This window comes from Chaetodon auriga, chromosome 4 (assembly GCF_051107435.1).
Source record: "Chaetodon auriga isolate fChaAug3 chromosome 4, fChaAug3.hap1, whole genome shotgun sequence".
Taxonomy (NCBI): domain Eukaryota; kingdom Metazoa; phylum Chordata; class Actinopteri; order Chaetodontiformes; family Chaetodontidae; genus Chaetodon; species Chaetodon auriga.
Window position 1 is genome coordinate 9,185,001 of NC_135077.1, and position 18,071 is coordinate 9,203,071.

The 18,071-nt window shown below is 43.6% G+C and overlaps 1 protein-coding gene across 2 annotated transcripts in view; it reads left to right on the top strand.

The window, feature by feature from the left end:
* The window catches only part of pax5 (paired box 5), a 48,738-nt gene that overhangs the window by 24,266 nt on the left and 6,401 nt on the right, over positions 1–18,071 (top strand). The window contains exons 6-7 of one of the 2 annotated variants that reach the window (XM_076728447.1): positions 5,083–5,267; positions 13,325–13,457. In XM_076728447.1, coding sequence (XP_076584562.1) covers positions 5,083–5,267; positions 13,325–13,457 — 318 coding nt within the window. The remainder of the gene's footprint in view (positions 1–5,082; positions 5,268–13,324; positions 13,458–18,071) is intronic. The other variant, XM_076728448.1, reaches the window with a different exon arrangement.

The window sequence follows — 18,071 nt, forward strand, 5'->3', positions numbered from 1 at the left end:
GACATGTTACACCATGTGCTACATGTGTGGTCTATCTGTTGTTGTACTATGACTGGACCGTGTATTTCATAATTCACATCGAAAGTGTTATATCACTTTGCGTTTCACTGAAGCATCCAGAAGCGCCATTCGAGCATTGTGTTGCTCCGTGTCACGTTTTATCTGCAGTGTTTCTGTGGCAGAGGTCTGCGCGGTTGGCTCTGTGGTCTAATTAACAGCATTGCTAATCACAGCTTCCATTAGAGCAGCCCCCGCTGGATAATGACACACACACACAGCAAGGGGCGACAGGGGGAACAGCATGCACTGACATGGACAGACAAACATATACACAGATACACAATAATGCAAGCTCCTCACACACACTCACACCCATATGCTTGTCGGTACGAACATTTTCTAGTTGACTTTGTCAGTATATCTATCTCTCAGTGCAGGTGAATATGTTACACATGCAGTAATGAGACAGTTACACTGAACCTCAGTGTCTCCTGTGTACCTCAGGGCATCAGACAAGGTTCAAACCTTGACTTTCCCGTGTATGAAGGAAAGCATTTAATAGCCTGATAAAACGGAATGAACAATGTTTTTTTTTTCCCCAAGACAAATTCAGCTGTCAAAAGGTGTCACTCATATGCGAAATAATGAAAAATAGTCGCCTCATGTAATAATCGTGGTGATTTTTTTGGGCTTCATGCTGAAACCCCTTTCCTGAATTTGTTTAGGGGATTCCTCCCGACCTTTTTCAGACCAGACATTTTGACAGCAGGAAAAGCTGTTAATAATGTAAATGATGGCTGAAACCCATGTAGTTTTTCCTGTTCGGTGCACCTGATGGAGTGCATAATGGTATGGCATCATTGGACACTTGAACGGAGCTCAGCTATCATTGGTGTTGTTAGTGCCACCTGTGCTCTACCTGTGTTTCTTACCAAGATAAGTCAAAATGTCTGCCATGAAAAAATTTAGAGGCAAACCACCAAACTAAGACTCAGTTTAGTTTCTCATGGCCTCAAAGTGGAGTAAACACTGGCTAATGCATGCAGGTGCATAATATTATATCCTTTTTTTTGTTTGTCTGTTTGTTGTTTGTTACTTAAGATTTGTGGTTCAAACTACTGCGAGAGGGCAAACATGCTGCTTAAGTGCCCACATGCAAGCTTCAGGGGTGTTCTTTGTCATATTATGAAATTATCATACAATATACATCAACATATATATGAACATGGGTGCAGGAAACCTTTTTATCGCTGCTGTAACTTCTAAGCGTAGAAACGGCAGCTGTGTGAGTGATGGGAACACAGGAAGGCGGGCTCATGGCATGTGTGTCTCTGTGAGTGTGTGTATGTGTGTGTGTCGGCAGGAGGAGTGCGTGGGGGTAAAGCCCTGTGGTGACCTGTGCCCCGAGCCAAAGCGAGGGGAAGTGGGGGGTGACCAGGGGCCAAATGTAGATGAATGGGAGTGAATGGAAGAACTTGACTTGTGGGGCCAAAAGGGGACTATTGTATCTTAACCTATTCTCTTACACACACAGGCTGTGTGTATGTGTGTGTGTGCGCACACATGTATGTGTATCCAACATGGTGGAGTCCAGGACAGGTGGGCCTGTTAAGATGGGGAATGTTTCTTTCCTGGAGTCAAAAGTATTCTCAGTATGTTTTTTAGTGGTTGTTAAAAAGCCTCTTTTGCATGAGGAAGAAATATCGTCAGTGGCATTTACCCTGAATGCCAAGATGACCTCTCACCCCCTTGTGCATCCACTGTGACATGCAGCAGCTTACCAGATAAAAGACATTGGGAGCAAGCAAAAGATGGAGGACGGAGGAGAGGAGGGAGGGGAGCTCCGCCCTTCACCCTGAGTTCCTCTCAGTGCCTCCCCCTCCCCCAAAACTTTGATCTCTGGAGTTTGGATGGGGCACTCTCTCTCTCTTTCACACACACCCACACACACACACACCCACACACACACACACACACATACAGACACCAACACAGACAGACTCACACACACACATACACACACACACACTCATGCACACATGCACAGACTGGGGCTGTGAGGTCAGACTTACGACCCCTGTCCTATCAGTATGATAATCTGTGTCATCTATGTCAAGTGCAAAAAGATGGTGTCCAAACCCCCTACAGACAGACAGACAGACAGACGCACACACATAAACACACACACACACACACACACACACACACACACACACAAAACATGCACTGCCAGACACAAACAGATGACGACCTGTCTAACTGTCAAAGGTATTTGGATTTAATAATTCAACTGTTCCTGGGTTGTCGAATAAAATGGCAATGGCAGGCAGAGTCAGAGTGAGATGGTGATGGAGAGAGAGACAGAAAGAGAGCAAGAGAGAGAGAGAGGGAGCAAAAGAGAGAGACAGAGAAGGCGGAAGAGAGAGGAAAAAGGCAGAAAGGAGAGAACAATAAGGCCTCATTGTTTGTTTTGTTCTGCTCTGAAAAAGAGGGAAGAGAAGCGCTTCCCTTCTGAGACTGACTCACAGAGATAGAGGCAGCTGTGAGCATGTGTGTGTGTGTGTGTGTGTGTGCGTGCGTGTGTGTGTTTGTGTGTTTGTGTGTATGCGTGTGGGTGTGAGTGTGTGTGTGTGTGTGTGTATCCGACACTGAATAGGATTTAACCCGTCACGGCAATGAGTTTCTTTACCCATCCATGGATACAATGAGACCAGCCGGATATCAAGCTACCCACCCACACCCACATCCACACACTCACACACTCACACACACACACACACACACACATACACACACACACACACACTCATACAGATGAATGGACAATATTGATTATCATAAATAAAAGCTTTGTTCTTACTGCGTGATTTCCGTAAGTTCTGTGGTCTCCGTTCTGTTTTTCTCTGGTCCTTTGTAGGTGCTCCGTCGGGATAGGCTTGGGTCAGTCTTTCACTGTTTGTGTGTGTGTGTGTGTGTGTGTGTGTGTGTGTGTGTGTGTGTGTGTGCGACAGAGAGAAAAGCAGAAAGCAATAAGCTGGCTGAAATGGTGCCATCAGAGCTACATGATTGATCAATTGAATTCCATCATGGGGACTGGCCAGTGGGATTAAATGGGTCGCTGTGGGTTACCAGGCTAAAGCACCATACTGGCTTTATCTCCCCCCTGATTGGTCTGTCACCAGAGACCTGGACCATACACTCACACAGCTCCCAGCACCTGTATATGAGTCTGTGTGTGTGTGTGTGTGTGTGTGTGTGTGTGTGTGTGTGTGTGTGTGTGAGAGACTATGGTAGAAAGAGAGATTATGATCAAGCAGTGTGTTTGTGAGAGGGTGGGTGAAAGAGGTTTTGTGTACTGAAAAGGTGTAGTGAGTTAAGCAGCACTGTGTGAGTGTGAAGGGATTTTTTTTTTTTTTTTTTTTTGTTAGCAGCTAGATACCGTCTGATGATTTGAGGTCACGAGAAGTCTTTGAAATGAACTGCAAACAGTCAGTGTGCCAATGTCCCCGGTCTAGATTTATCATTTTATTAACTTTTCAAGAGGTTACCACTCAAACTGGGAAAACACAGTTTGCAACCAGTTTTAGTATTATACAGCTTTGGGATTGTAGATTAGTGTAATGTAAAATACGCCAATCTACCATTTAAAGGATAGTTCTCATTCATCAGAGCTTGGGTCTTATTTTCATAGTTTTTTGTGGCTCAAGAGGGAGCTGCACAAAATCTGATAAATGTCCTCAAGTGACATCACTTGAGTCCGCGTCGGTTGGGGCTGAAGACTACAAGTTTCAAGAAAATGAAAAAAATCTGGGGGTGTGGAGTTAGAAAGATGAGATCAGCAGACCTCTGCAGCCCGCTCCTCATCTGTGCTTGAGGATAGCAGCGTGAGGCTACATTAGCAGCTACTAGCATAACACACCTGAATGTGTAACCCAGCTGTCAGAAGTCAAGCTGCATCGTGGTTAATGTATGCACCAGGTTTTGACAACTAAGATGAGATGATGAAAAAAGATGATCTCTTTGGTTTTATTGCTATTTTGATCCTTTTTTAAACTGTCCATCATTAGTCTGACAATAGAGGAGCACCATACTAAATCAATGGAGTGGTGCTGCTTGGTTAGGCAAAGATAACATCCAACTAAATGCAGTAAAATGCACTAAAGGCCTAGCTCTAATTTGTTTTCTTCTTTCTTTCTTTCTTTCTTTCTTTCTTTCTACATCCCTCCTTTTTTTTTTCTTTAGAATCCCAGTCTGACGTAAATGGATCTGTATTTTCAGTCCAAATGGAAAAAAATATATATTTGAAGCCCCTTCCCCATCTCCACCTGTCTGTCATATCACTCCCCCTGCCACTGGACACACACACACACACACACACACACACACACACACACACACACACACACACACCAAACACACAGTGACCCCCAGGACTAAAATAGGCTCTCAGGAGCGGTTTGGAGCGATGAATTGGCTTTACAGCGGGGGATTTTCACCCTCATCCCCTTTTTCTCTTTATCTTTTTCTCTCGTTCACTCTTTCTAATCATTTGTGGGCCGCGACTCTTCAGAGTTCTTATAATTGTCTCGTTCAGTCCCTCAGCCTTGCAATAACTGCAGGATACGAGAGCTCACAGTCTAATACTGATACCACAGCAATATATATTTGTGTGTCTGTGTGTGTATGGGTGATACGACAAGAAGGACGAAGAAGTGTGTATGTATGAGAGGAGAGAGTGTACTTTTGAGAGATCAAGGAGGAGAGACAGCGTATGTTTGGTAATGGATTGCGTTTGTATAGCACTTTCTCTGAGTCTCCACAATCTATGAAGTCACTCAGTCCTAAATCAGCTCACTGAGGTTCATTTGAGTCCATACTTTGCTTAAACTCTCCACATCTGCCTTAGTGATTTATTTTTATCAACCCACGCCTTCACTCCTCCCTCCATTCCTCTATCATCGTCTGTGACTGGATTTTACTTTAACTCCCTCTTCAAACCTCTTCTCCTTTCACTCTCCATTGAATATCCTCCATTTACAACCCCTCTAACCCTTCTCCTTTCTCCTGCCTTTCTCGCTGCAGGTTTGCAGGAGTCACCGCTGGCCAACGGGCACGGCCACAGTGGGCGGGACTTCCTCAGGAAGCAGATGAGAGGGGAGCTGTTCTCGCCGCAGCAGATCGAGGTATTGGACCGCCTGTTTGACAGGCAGCCACCCTGTCCAATCCAATCCAGCTCTGACCTCTATGTGAGCCCTGACTCTGGCAAGGTAAGGGCGTGGCACCGTGCAGGCTCTGGGCTGAGGCTAAGTTTGGGAACAGGTTAAGGGTCAACAAGATTGTAGGGTGCGCTGATGAGAAACACGACCAATGCAGGGGAAAACTTTCCATTGCAAACTGATGAATGACACGGGCACAGGCAGATTCAAGGGATGGCCAGGCTAGACTATGGCCTACAAGCTAATTTGGTAACACACATAGTACCACTTTGTACCACCCTATGGGTCTCTCATTTCTTTTTGTTGTGTGGAGCCACTCGTGCACTTCCACAGCAGTACTGGGGATGCTTTTTAGCTGTGCATCTATCCAGTTTTGTTTCCCCACCCCAACCCCTAGTTTTGGGTTAAAAAAGTCAAATTGACATACTTGCATAGCTACGCCTTGCTAATGCTTTAAATAGTGATGTTATTTCTAGTGTCTAGTTCCAAGTGAATCTTATCTAATATAATATAATGTAATCTAATGTAATGCAATCAAATCTCCTAATGTACTTGTAAATTTGGCGCTCATATAGCAGTCAAATGAGCAAGACATTTTTCTGTACCAGCCCAAAGTATAAAGAAGTCTCTGCCTGGCCATCCCTATTTGCAAACAAACTGCGTTCACTGACAACAGTTTTACAAAGTGTTCCTGAGCTCATGTAATAACATCCTTTATAAAATCATGTGTTCACAAAGTGGTGAACCTCGTTCCATCCTCGCTTGTGAACAACTGAGCCTTTCCAGGATGCCCCTTTCATACCCAATCATGACACTCTCACCTGTTACCAATGAACCTGTTTACCTGTGGAATGATCCAAACAGGTGTTTTTGGAGCATTCCACATCTTTCCCAGTCTTTAGTTGCTCCTGTCCCAACATGCTCTTGCTTCAATGAAGCTGATGAGACAAAACATTAAATCTATTGTTTTTGTACTATTTTCAATTGAGCATATACCAAAAAGGATTTGCAAATTATCATGTTTTGTTTTATTTATTATTACTTTACAGTTTCCCAACTTTTTCGAATCAGGGTTGTGCAAATATGTTGTTTAAACTGATTTTTACAGACACCCTTGCAGCCTTAAGGTTAAGGGGAAAATCAACTTCATTAGGACAGCTTACATAAACCGACAGTGCCCTGTCTTTCATCTTTGGTGCTGGATGAAAAGCTTGCCTCTGCTTTTAGCTGAATGCCTGTACTGCCTGCTATGCCTTGCCATGCCATGCCAATCTTGAAGACATTAGTCAGATTGCATAATGAAAATCCAATTTAAATGTTCCTAATTATATCTTCGAAGAAATATCAATCATTGCACTCATCCTGATAGATTTTTTTCTGCTTGTTTCATGTTGTTTTTTCACTTGCATCTGAAAATGTCAGCATCAAGGCCTGTTTCTCTGTTAGTCTGACAGACTGCTGTGAGCTTCTGTGGTCTGATACCGAGACCCAGTCAGGCCTGGCCTATTGATGTTCCTATTATCTAGATACACTGCAGGGGTTAATGAGCATATTGACCCAGCTCTCATTATGACCTCACTTCCTGCTGCTCAGGGACGGCAATGGAGCTGTCCGCATGCTGATGCATCTTGGGAATGTGCTGCATATGTGTGTGTTGTTTGCATGTGAGAGTAAAAGACGAAAAAACAAGAGCGAGAAAGGGTGTGTCTGTTTGTCTTGATGTTGCATCTAAATTGACCTCCCGCCCTTTCCCAGCAGTGAGTTAATGTAAATCTGAGTGGAATAGACAGGTGTAAGTAATACACTGAATAACAAAACGACAACAAAGCTAGCATTTGTATTCTCTCTACCCTTTCTCAGACATCCTCTAATCTGCAGCCCTCCGGTCAATATTAAAGAAACATTTTGCCAACTTCTTAAAATGACACTTTTGTTTCCACAACCTTTCAAGATGTCCCTACTTCAGGTTTATTTATTCAGTCAATGTCAAGGGCAAGAGGACAGACAAAGGAAAGTAAGGGAGTAAAGGAGTTGTAGTATATGGAGTCGCATACAGGCTACAGCCTTAGACCCACAGGGCAGAGTTTCGCCTTTTAGCCTATTCACTTCCCTCTGACCGACATGGAGGGTGGAGTGGCGCAGGGCGAGAGGTCGACAGGGACTGGCTCTAGTAGCTCTATAGACTACGACTCAAGACTATAATACCCATGATTCATAGGTCAGTGTCCTCTCTAAGCCCGGTCAAGCCACTGGGGTCGGGGATAGGAGCTTTAAACTGCCGGTTGCCATGGGGTCAAACTGGAGCTGCATTGTGATTACAAAGAGGTGCACACACACACACGCGCGCACACACTCTCTCTCTCACACACACACACACAAATCTACATCACTATCTGTCCCTCTACCTCTGCTCCCTTCTCTCATCCTGTCAAGTCGACCACCCCCCCTTTTACTTGCCTGCATTTCCCAGAGGGAATGATTGACAGTCATACCCTCTAACACTGACACGCTGACAGCTACAGCTCAGCCTCTCTGGTATGTGGGCTGAGGTGTGTGTGTGTGTGTGTGTGTGTGTGTGTGTGTGTGTGTGTGTGTGTGTGTGTGTGTGTGTGTGTGTGTGTGTGAGGCGGGGCTGGTTATGGTCAAGGAGGGTCACGCTGTGTTGTGACTGACATTCCTAAAAGATGACTTGGCCCTGCTGTTGATGGTGGTGCTTTTGCAGCATGTGGGGGTGCATTTGATGGAGTGTGAGTTAATGTGTGTGTGTGTGTGTGTGTGTGTGTGTGTGTGTCGTGACAGAGAGAGAAAAGGACAGAGGTGTGAGTGGCTCAATTTCAGGTACCAACAGTATATTATAATGGTATACTAATATACTGTAATTTCAGCAGTTATTTCGAGCTCTTCATTATCTTTTAGCTCTCTTGCACTGAAACACGAGCCTCATTCATTATTTCTTCTCCCTTCATCTCGCTGGAATAGATAAAAAGTAAAATTGCTCACGTTCCTCACAAGCAAATCTTATTTTATCCGTCAACAGTAGTTACTCTCCTATGCTGTTTGTCTCAGACCTTTTCTTTATCTTTCCTCCCTAACAAGCCATCCTTTTATCTCATCGCCCCCTCCTGCTCTTGCCCCCCCCCCCCGTAGTCTATTAAGTCCCACTATTAATTTGTGTGTGCGTGCTCGTATGTGTGTCTGCATGTGTGCCTGTCAGACAGAGTTCATTTGAATTTCCCTTCAATCACTTCCTATTACCCAGGTGATAAATCAGCAGGGCTGACGGAGCCCCCACCCATCCATGCTGCCCCGGGTCCAAATGCCCACCCCAGCACCAACCAGTCTGGCTACACTGGGATATGGAAAGAAAGCCTGTGTCACTCTCTCCATCCAAAAAGCTTAAAAAGACGTAGAGAGGTCAAAGGTGATCTATTTTGAAGGATTGAGATGGTGAAACTGGTCAAAACAGGCTCTTAATGCACACCAGTACTGCTTATAACTGCCCTATAGATAGATTGTTCCGCCCTTCTGTCTAGTTTTTTCCAAAAAGTAATTTCCTGAAACAGCAGGACACTGTTGTACTACTTTCTGCCACGGATGAATATTTATTTATTACTGTCGTGGGTACTAACGACAGCAGGACAGTGGATGTGGGAACACACATTGCAACACGTCACCCAGTGCACCCAGGAAGATCATTTTTGCCTCGTGGCATTTGCGTGAATTGAACGACTGGACCGTTTGTGCAGTCTGTGTTGATTTCTCCCAAATGGCCAGTGAGAATGATCTGTACGCTAGCTAGCAATGGATGTAGCAAACGTGTGTAGCAGTGTGGATTTTATTCTGGTTTCTCTATTTTCAGTCATAAAGCCCCAAGATCAGTGAAAATTTTCAGCTCAAATTGAACCTTCTTCAACTCACACAGAGTTTTGCCTCAGTTCACACACACTCAGGGGGACTTGCATTGAATTTGGCCCATTTGCTTCTTTCCATTGACTTCGTCCGCCATTGTAAAATTCACTTTGTTTTCAAAGTTTTCAAACAAAGTAAGCATTAACCACCAACAAAATAATAGTTAATTTGAAATTTTTAAACAAAATGTTTTGCCCAACTTTTAATTCAAAATGTATGAAGTTTTACAGCCTCCCCCCAGTGTTGAGGTCCATCTGGCTTGTCAGGAAATGAATATCCTTCCCACTGCTGCCACGCTCACTTTGAGCGCAGATGAATTCCTTCCCCACAATCCCTGTCTCAGTTTGTGGGCCTCTGAGGGAATTGTATTTGTTTATAGTCAAGCCTTTTTCCATCAGGAGTACACAAGACAATGTGGAGAGAGGGAGAGAGAGATGGAGAAATCGGGAGCTATTTGGGGAATGGAGGAAAAGGGAAATACTATTATGCAAATGGTGCAAGCCAACAAGGCCAGTCTGTGTGTGTGTGTGTGTGTGTGTGTGTGTGTGTGTGTGTGTGTGTGTGCGCGTGCGCGTGCGTGCGTGTGTGTGTCAGAGGGCCGTTTAAGGCTCATCTGTTATTGATGTGAAATTTGGACCAAACCATTACCTTCCCAGGTCTGAGTCAGTAGACCAACCTGCTGTAATTGAGGGAGAGGGTGTGAGAGAGAAAACAAAGGTGGTGCCCACATAATGTAATATTAAAGGACTATTCAGATATGTAGCCATTTTGCGTCATAAGGATCCAACTTGTTAGCTCAGCACTGTTGTTGTTCATAGAGATGTTCAAGGGACTTTGAGAGAGAAGGGTAAGAAAGCAGACTGCAATAATCAACAAATGGGAAACTTGTATTTATGTATTGTAAATCTTAAAAACAGTGTATATTTTTATAGCTTTTTTTAAACATCCTGTTTATTTTTTGTATGGATTTCGCTAAAAAAAGAGCTTGAAATGCTAATCAGTTACACACAAAATGACACAAATCATCCTCTCATGGCCGTTACGCAGAACTGGTATGTAGCTAATCTGCTTATTACAGTAAGACATTATTACTATTTATATCTTCCGTCTCATCAAACCAAAAACTAAACCTGGTGTTTAGGCCAAAAACCCAGAAAAAAAAACCCAGAAAACACAAGGACGGTGTGAAGTCTTATCAAACGCAGAAACACTGCACAGCAGATGAGATAAAGAGCACAATTACGCTGCTGAATAAACAAAGGAATACAACAGGGTTTATCGGCTTGCTTGCTGCTGGTTGGCCAATGCCAGGAGCAACTTTTTTTCTGGATGAGCTCTCTGAGTGGGTTGGTCTGAACATGGCCTTGTCTTGTCCTCACAGAACCAGGCTTTCTTTGGTGCAATTCTTTCTATATCATTTTCTCCCTTCTATTAAGAGCTGCCACCTTTCCAACATGCATCCATGTGTCCCCTCTTCTATGACTACCTCCTCCCTCTCATCCTTCTCTCTGCCCCGGGTCCAACTCCCCCTGCCACTTTTTCTTTTAACCCTCCATCCTGTCCTGTATGACTCCCCCACCACCAACAACACCTCCACCCCCAAACGCCAACCCCTCCACGGCCCGGCAGCTGCGTCCCTCCTCTTTGATGAGGGCTGATGGCGCTGTATGAGCGGTGGAATTGACAACATTTACGGGGCCGAATGAGAATGATCCATCTTCCTTAGCGGGCCTGTCACCCCACTGGCCAAACTTCATCATGGCCAATTACCACTGCAGACCCCTTCTCCTCTGCTGCTGCTGCTGCTGCTGTCTGGCCCCCATCTACATGGATACATGGACACATTAGACACCATTATAATAAGACAGAGCGGCCAAGAGAGGGAGGAGGGGTTGCAGGGATAGCATGTATGATTGGGTGAAAAAAACTACAGGTGTGATGTGTGAGGGGGGGGGGGAGAGGGGGAGGGCGTTCAGAGAGAAAAGAGGGCTTAAAAATGTGTCTGAAGTGTAAAGAGAGAGAGAGCGAGATGTGTGTGTAGTGTACTGGGTAAGCTCTTATTTGGCAGGTCACAGTCCAGTGGTTGTGTTGTGTGTTGACGAGCACAGGGGTGTTTAAGAGGTCAGTGAGCACAAACACACGCCTACACTTACACCTCCACACACACTCATACACACACAGATGCAGAGGTATTAAAAGGGTCAGTGCAAAACTCTCACCTCATCACCTAAAGGAAATTCTGATTGCTGTCATTAGTGTACACACACACACATGCACACACGGGTCAGCAGTAACACAGAAAAGAGAGGAGGGGATCCATTTCATGAAGAAATTTGCATTCACAGACACTTCGGGAGGAGCTCAGTGATCAAACCACCAGCCTTGCAATTAAAGACCAACCTGCTCTAAGCTAGAAGTGTTCAGTCTTCCATCAGCATCATCACTATCAGTGGCTTTTTACCGCGAGGCTCCTGATCTGCAGATCGATTAACCTTATAAACAGTTATTTAGTTTTTATCTGAACTGAACTGAACAGTGATCAAAACAATTCAAATAAGTGAAAGTAATCTTCATCTTATAGTGTTAAAGTGTCACATTTTTTTATTAAGAGCAATTTGACAGTATGTTAGATTTCCATTACCCTAACCTTAATCCAAGCCTTCACCCTAAAATATAATGATTTACACACACACACACACACACACACACACACACACACACACACAGAACAGGTCATTTGGCCATCATGAGTGTCGCGGCCCTGAGAATCGGTGGTTAATCTATATATAGTTGGTCATCAGTGTCAGTGCCATCACTCTTAATCACCACACACACACACACACACACACACACACACACACACACACACACACACACACACTGGCAGAGAGATGAGGATGGGTGGGTCATTGGTCTGTGTTAGGGTCAGACAGAGGTGAGGGGGCGGTTTCCATTATCCATCTATCTGTCTGCATTTTGGGAGAGTGAGAGAAAGCAGGCTCAACCAGACTGTTAGAGGCCACCTCAAGATTTTGTCTGCATGAACTCGGCTGATCCAAAGGACATTTTATGTAGTATAAGTATGTAGTATCAGTGTTTTCTAATGACAGTCTGTCTGTTTTATGGCACAAGAGTAATCAGAATCAGAGGAGGTTTGGTTTGGTACTGGCAGTATGGATATAAACATTTGGAGAGATGTGGCAGTCAGAAGGAAGATTTTTTTTTTAACATCACCAATAAACCATTTCGATAAAACAGTCTTCATTTAACTTCTACTTAATATTTTGTAATTTATGGTTATTTATTACAATGAACTTCGTTTAAGTTTCTGTTTTAATTCTAAATGATTTCATCAGGGTCACATCCTCCAAATGATGAATGAAATGATTAGCGTATAGTAAAAAACATGTATATTTGCAAAAACAAATGTCCATTACATTGATGTTACAGTAATACTGTGACCTCTGTTTCTGTTTACACGTTTTCATTTGCCCTGTAGCTTCAAGGTCTTTTTAGAAGATCCTCAAGAGAACTGGACAGAGAGTAAAAACCAACAACAGCCTGATATTGCTTTGTCATTTCAGTCTCCTCTTCTCTTTATGTTTTTAACTTGTGTAGACTCTGTGTGTGTGTGTGTGTGTGTGTGTGTGTGTGTGTGTTAAGAGCACTGGGAGTCTGTATGTACGTGCGTTGAGATGATCACAGTTCTTATTGTTGTTGGTATCTGGGGAGACAAGAGGCTTTCTGTTAGCCATGGTCCATGCGATGCCACTGTGTGTGTGTGTGTGTGTTTGTGTGTGTGCAATGTGTATGACGTGTGGGTGAGTGTGTATTTGTGAAGGTGAGAGAGGAGAGATGAAGAGAAAGAGCGAGCTGATCCCGTGGTTATAGACTGTTGGACTTGGTTGTACAGTAAATCCCTGTCTTTGTAAACAGATCAATAAACTCTCAGCTGTAGGTGTGTTTCTGTATGTGTTTGTGTGTTTGTGTGTGTGTGTGTTCATACTAAAGCTTCATTGCTCTTTGCTATGAGGAAGGAGCAGCTTGTTGGAAATGTAGCAGGATATAAGAAACAGATTGATCACAGCTGTAAGCAACATCCAGCACTACAGTATAGTCACGTTGTATCTAACAGGAAATGTCATGATTTGTTCTTTTTGTTCTCTTTTATTCTCTCTCCACTTCCTGCCTCTGCCCAGACATCAGATTATACGACCATGGCCTCACTAACTGGTGGACTGGACGAGATGAAGAACAGTTTGGCCAATCCCGGTACAGGGGCAGAGTTGGGAGCCAGCGTGTCCGGTCCACAGTCCTATTCACTTGTTCCAGGTAAGAAAGGCATCCAACTAATAACTGTATCTCTGCCCTGAAATAGGCTTTTTGTTACCTGATTAAAAAAGAAATCTAATTATGTGAAGAACAGAGACAAAATTAGATGCTCCAGAAAAGAAATTTCTAATTTTTTGCATTTTGAGCCCCTGTTCTTTATTTGTGGGGTTCGTCAGGAACATTAGTTTCGTGTCCTGTTCGGTTATATTTGATCAAAATTGATTTTTTACTGAATTCCCATTAAAACTTACAACGAATCCAACAGTGCATTAAGCTTCTTGTTGCATCTGAACAACAACCAATCATGAAACGGAGTCAAATATTGGGTGAGAATATAAAATGCTAATTTGGAGCTAACGGGTGCTGATCTTTCTGTATTCTGGGCCTGATGTGACGTTTTTTTTTTTCCTTGGTTGATCACAGGTAATTGCATATCATTATATGGAAGAGAAAAAATAAAATCAAGCCCAGTGCACAGGTCTGACCTCAATATTACATATAAAATATACAGTAATTTGTATTCCAAACGCGGTGAGCCAAATGCCTTTTAAGTTAACCTCAGCAGTGAAGGAAGGTACATGAAGTCTAAGTGATCGTGTTTAAAGAGCTCAGTGCTTTGGATCTCAGAGGAAGGGGGGGAAAGAAAGGTGGGAAGCACAGAGGGAAGGCGAGAGCCTCTGTCTCCATTTAGGGGCACTGGGAAAGGCAGCGGTTAATTAAGAGCAAACCAGGGAGCACTTGGACAAGGCTTCGACGTTCCCATCTGTAATGAGGGGAATCATAGAACTGGGGATTTGGGATATCTGGGAAAGGGCTCTTTTTTTGCCCTCTGAAACCACTGAGGAATATTACCTGCTCAAGTCAGGAGAGAGAGAGAGAGAGACAGAGAGAAAAAGAGAGAGAGAGAAAATTTCCATTTCTGCTTATGCATGCAAACACACACATTCATATTCACACATACACCCTCTGAATATTATGCATGCATTTCCTTGCCTGTCTTTTCCCTCAGAATAGAGCTCCCTCTAGGGGATCAGATGTCTGTGTGTTTGACGCAATGTTATTGCATCCTTGAAGTGTTGATACTCCGGACACACGCTGTAGAGCAACATTTACACATTCAATCTTCATTTCTGATGCCTTTCCAAATCTGCAGGGCATTTTCCTTTTCCCCCTCAACTCAGCCTAGTCCACTCGAGTGCAAAGGGACACACTGTAAACCCTCAATTCCCTCCAGGTTTGACATATGTTGCCCTGATGGCTGTTTGATGTGGAGGAGTCAGAGAGTAGCAGACAGTCAAAGAGAAAGAGAGGCAGAGGATGCGTGTTCATCTGTAGCTCAAGTGAGCACGAAGGAGACTTGTACTTGTTCGATGACCTCTACGGCAAAGCTGTGGAGAACAGATACATCAACACAACTGGCATACATATGCACAAATACAGCGCGTGCACAGACACAGAAACACAAACACACGCGCCTCAGAGGATCTGGCCCTGTCTGCCCCCTCTAAGTTGGGCTGTAGAGAGTCCATCTCTCCTCTCTTCCACCCTCTCCTCCCTCTCCTCCTTGCCCTGTGCACTGACCCTGAGCGGATGAGTAGCCCGTCTGCACTAATGCCTCGCTGTCGCGTCAAACGCAGAGAAAAACTTTACTACACTGAGACAGGAGAGAGGAGGCGGAGAGGGACACAGGAGGCTGGACTGGAGAGGGGATCTGTGAGAGAGAAACACAAGTAGAGCGGGAGGTGAAGTGGCAAATATTAAGTGAAGGGGACAGAAATGTGAGAGGATGAGATGTTGGTGCCTCGGTTGATTAGTTACCACACATGTTTCTCCTTGCTTACTCGCCTTTCTCATATTAACTCCATTTCTTTTGTTCCAGTAAAGCCTGATCAGATTTTTGAGACCGAAAGAGTGATTTTTTTTTTTTTTTAAATCACAACAATGAAAAGTCATTTGTTAAAACAAAACATAGATAAACATTTTTGAAGAGGAACCCTTCAGTTAGACCTTCGGCTGCGTTATCAGCACGGCTCAATGAATGACAATATCTGGCAGTTGTTCCACTACTTTGGTCCACACTGCAATATCTCACTTTTGTACAGACATTCATGATCCCCAGAGGACATATCCTAATGACTTTGCTCATCCTCTCGCTTTTCCTCTAACCAGTGCCACCAGCAGGTTGGCATTTCTGGTTTTGAGCGTAATATCTCAACAGTTTTAAATGGATAATTCCCCCTGCTGTCCCTTCACTTTTAATATAGTGGCAATATTGTAAAAATGTGACATTTCTAATGATTTCATTTATGACCAAAAAAACCCTGCAAAATGACTCTCCCATCAGCCTCAGCTCTGCTTTGTGTTTAGTGCTAGTTATCATCATTGTTACCAATTTTAGCATGCTGACATTAGCATTTAGCCTAAAGCACCACTGTGCCAAAATACAGCTTCTCAGAGCTGCCAGCATGACTGACCTGTGAGCAAGATTGTTGGCTCTTTTGACCACCAAGTCATTTGACTCAAAATGCCAAAGCAAAGAGGACAAAACTCAGGAAGGCCGTTTAACGGTTTAATAAAAAAAAAAAAGAAAACCCAAGAACAGAAAGTCACTCCCCCAGGAGATAAAAACAAGTTGAACACAAAACCAAAATAAACATAGAGTGTCCCGCAAACCAACAGTCCAAAACTAAGGAGGCGGGCAGGCAGGAATCAAAGTTCACACTCATAGTCTCAGTTCAAACAGCAGCTGCAGCGCGACAGCATCACCTCAGACCCCACAAAACCCAAGTCTACGTAACGGTGACAAAATCAATCTGACAACAAGGAGGAAGAAACGGGGAGCTTAAGTATGGTGAGCATCGTTGCTGCATGCAGATCAGCTGTGCTGCCTGCTGCTCAACACACCTGCCAGCCACACCTCCAATCTGCACGGTAGAGAGGGAGAGAGAGAGAGACACCAGAGGCCAGAAACGACACAAAAACACCGAACCACCGCAAAGATTTGCTCTGAGCTGGAAATTTTACTGTTCAACAATAATCTCTGGTGGACAAACTTGGCATTTATTTAAAATTGCTTCAAATATCTTTGACATTTCTGTTCTGCAATCATGTCTTTTGTTTTCATACACATATACACCAATTACAAAAAAAATGTATAACACATTCAAGTTGGCTTCACCTCGATCGACTACAACGTTCGTTCATCAGTAAGGTTAATCCAGTAGTAAAACATAGGATGAAATTCTGCATTATGAATCCTTTCGTGTTGCATAATTGACTGAATTAAGATGATGATATTTAGAGTGTGCACCTTTACATAAATACAAGTTTGAAAGTAGGACTTCTACTTGTAAGGGAGTATATTTACATTGTGGTATTACTTTTACTCCACCATTGCTGTTGTACTCCTCCTCCTCCTCCTCCTCCTCCTCCTCCACTCATACCTCCACTCTGCCTCTTTGTCTTCCCTGTTTTCTCTGTCTTGTTTCACACCACCTCTTCTGCTTGTCTTTTATATTCTCTTCTCTATTTCCCATCTCCTCCTCCTCCTCCTCCTCCTCCTCCTCCTCCTGCTCCTCCTCTCAGTTAGTTAGTGGTGGTTAAGTGGAGGGGAAGTGAATGGGATTGATGGTGTTAGCATCTGAGCTGTTTATGATGATGATAAATGTGTGTGCGCATGGCGGAGGAGGAGGGTGTCGATGCCTGTGTGTGTGCGTGCGTGCGGGTGTGTGTGCGTATATATGATGATGATGAATGGAGGGCTCCCTCTCCACGCACTCCCAATGTCTACTGCGTGCAAACATAGAGAAATGATTTGGGCCGACACACTGTCATGTAGTCTAATGCAGTTATATATCCAATCCACCAAGTGACAGACAGAGGAAGGAGGGGGGAGATGGTGGTAACGAGAGAAGGGGGAGTTGCTAAATGAATAGATGTCGGCGGATGGAAAACAAGGAGCAAAGAAACAAAAGAAAGAGGGACGTCCTGAACGTCCTCCTGCAAGAATTTTTCAGTAAAGATGCTGAATTAGTTTTATAGGTGATACTTGGAGCATTTTAACAACTGTAAAATACTGCTAAGTGGAGGGATGGGATGGAAAGAAACAAAATATCCAACAGAACTTGTTACTGGAGAGACGTTGACCAGTCTCAGAGCATTTCATGGTCTCCACCGTGGTGACAGCTAATGTCACCATGATACACTAATGTTAAAGCCCTAATTTATATTTCCTTTTCTGCACAAATGTTAAAATCCTGTCAAAGAAACGCATAATTTTAAAGGTCAAACAGCACAATAGGACTACCATTATGTAAAACTATAATGTGGTGCTGCAACAATTAGCCAGTTAATTGATTAGCTGATGGACTGAAGAACAACAGCAACAACAGCAAGAATCCATTGATCATTTAAATCATTTTGTAAGCAAAAATGCCAAAACTTCACCTCAAACCTCGAATATTATCTGCTTCTTTAATTTTTAAGAAAGAAAGGCGAATCTCTTTTGGTTTTGGACTTGGTTTTGTTTAGACACAACAAGACATTTGAAGACATCATGTTGTACTAGCCTCAGTAAATTAACTGAAAATGAAAAGAACTGTTAATTGCAGTCAC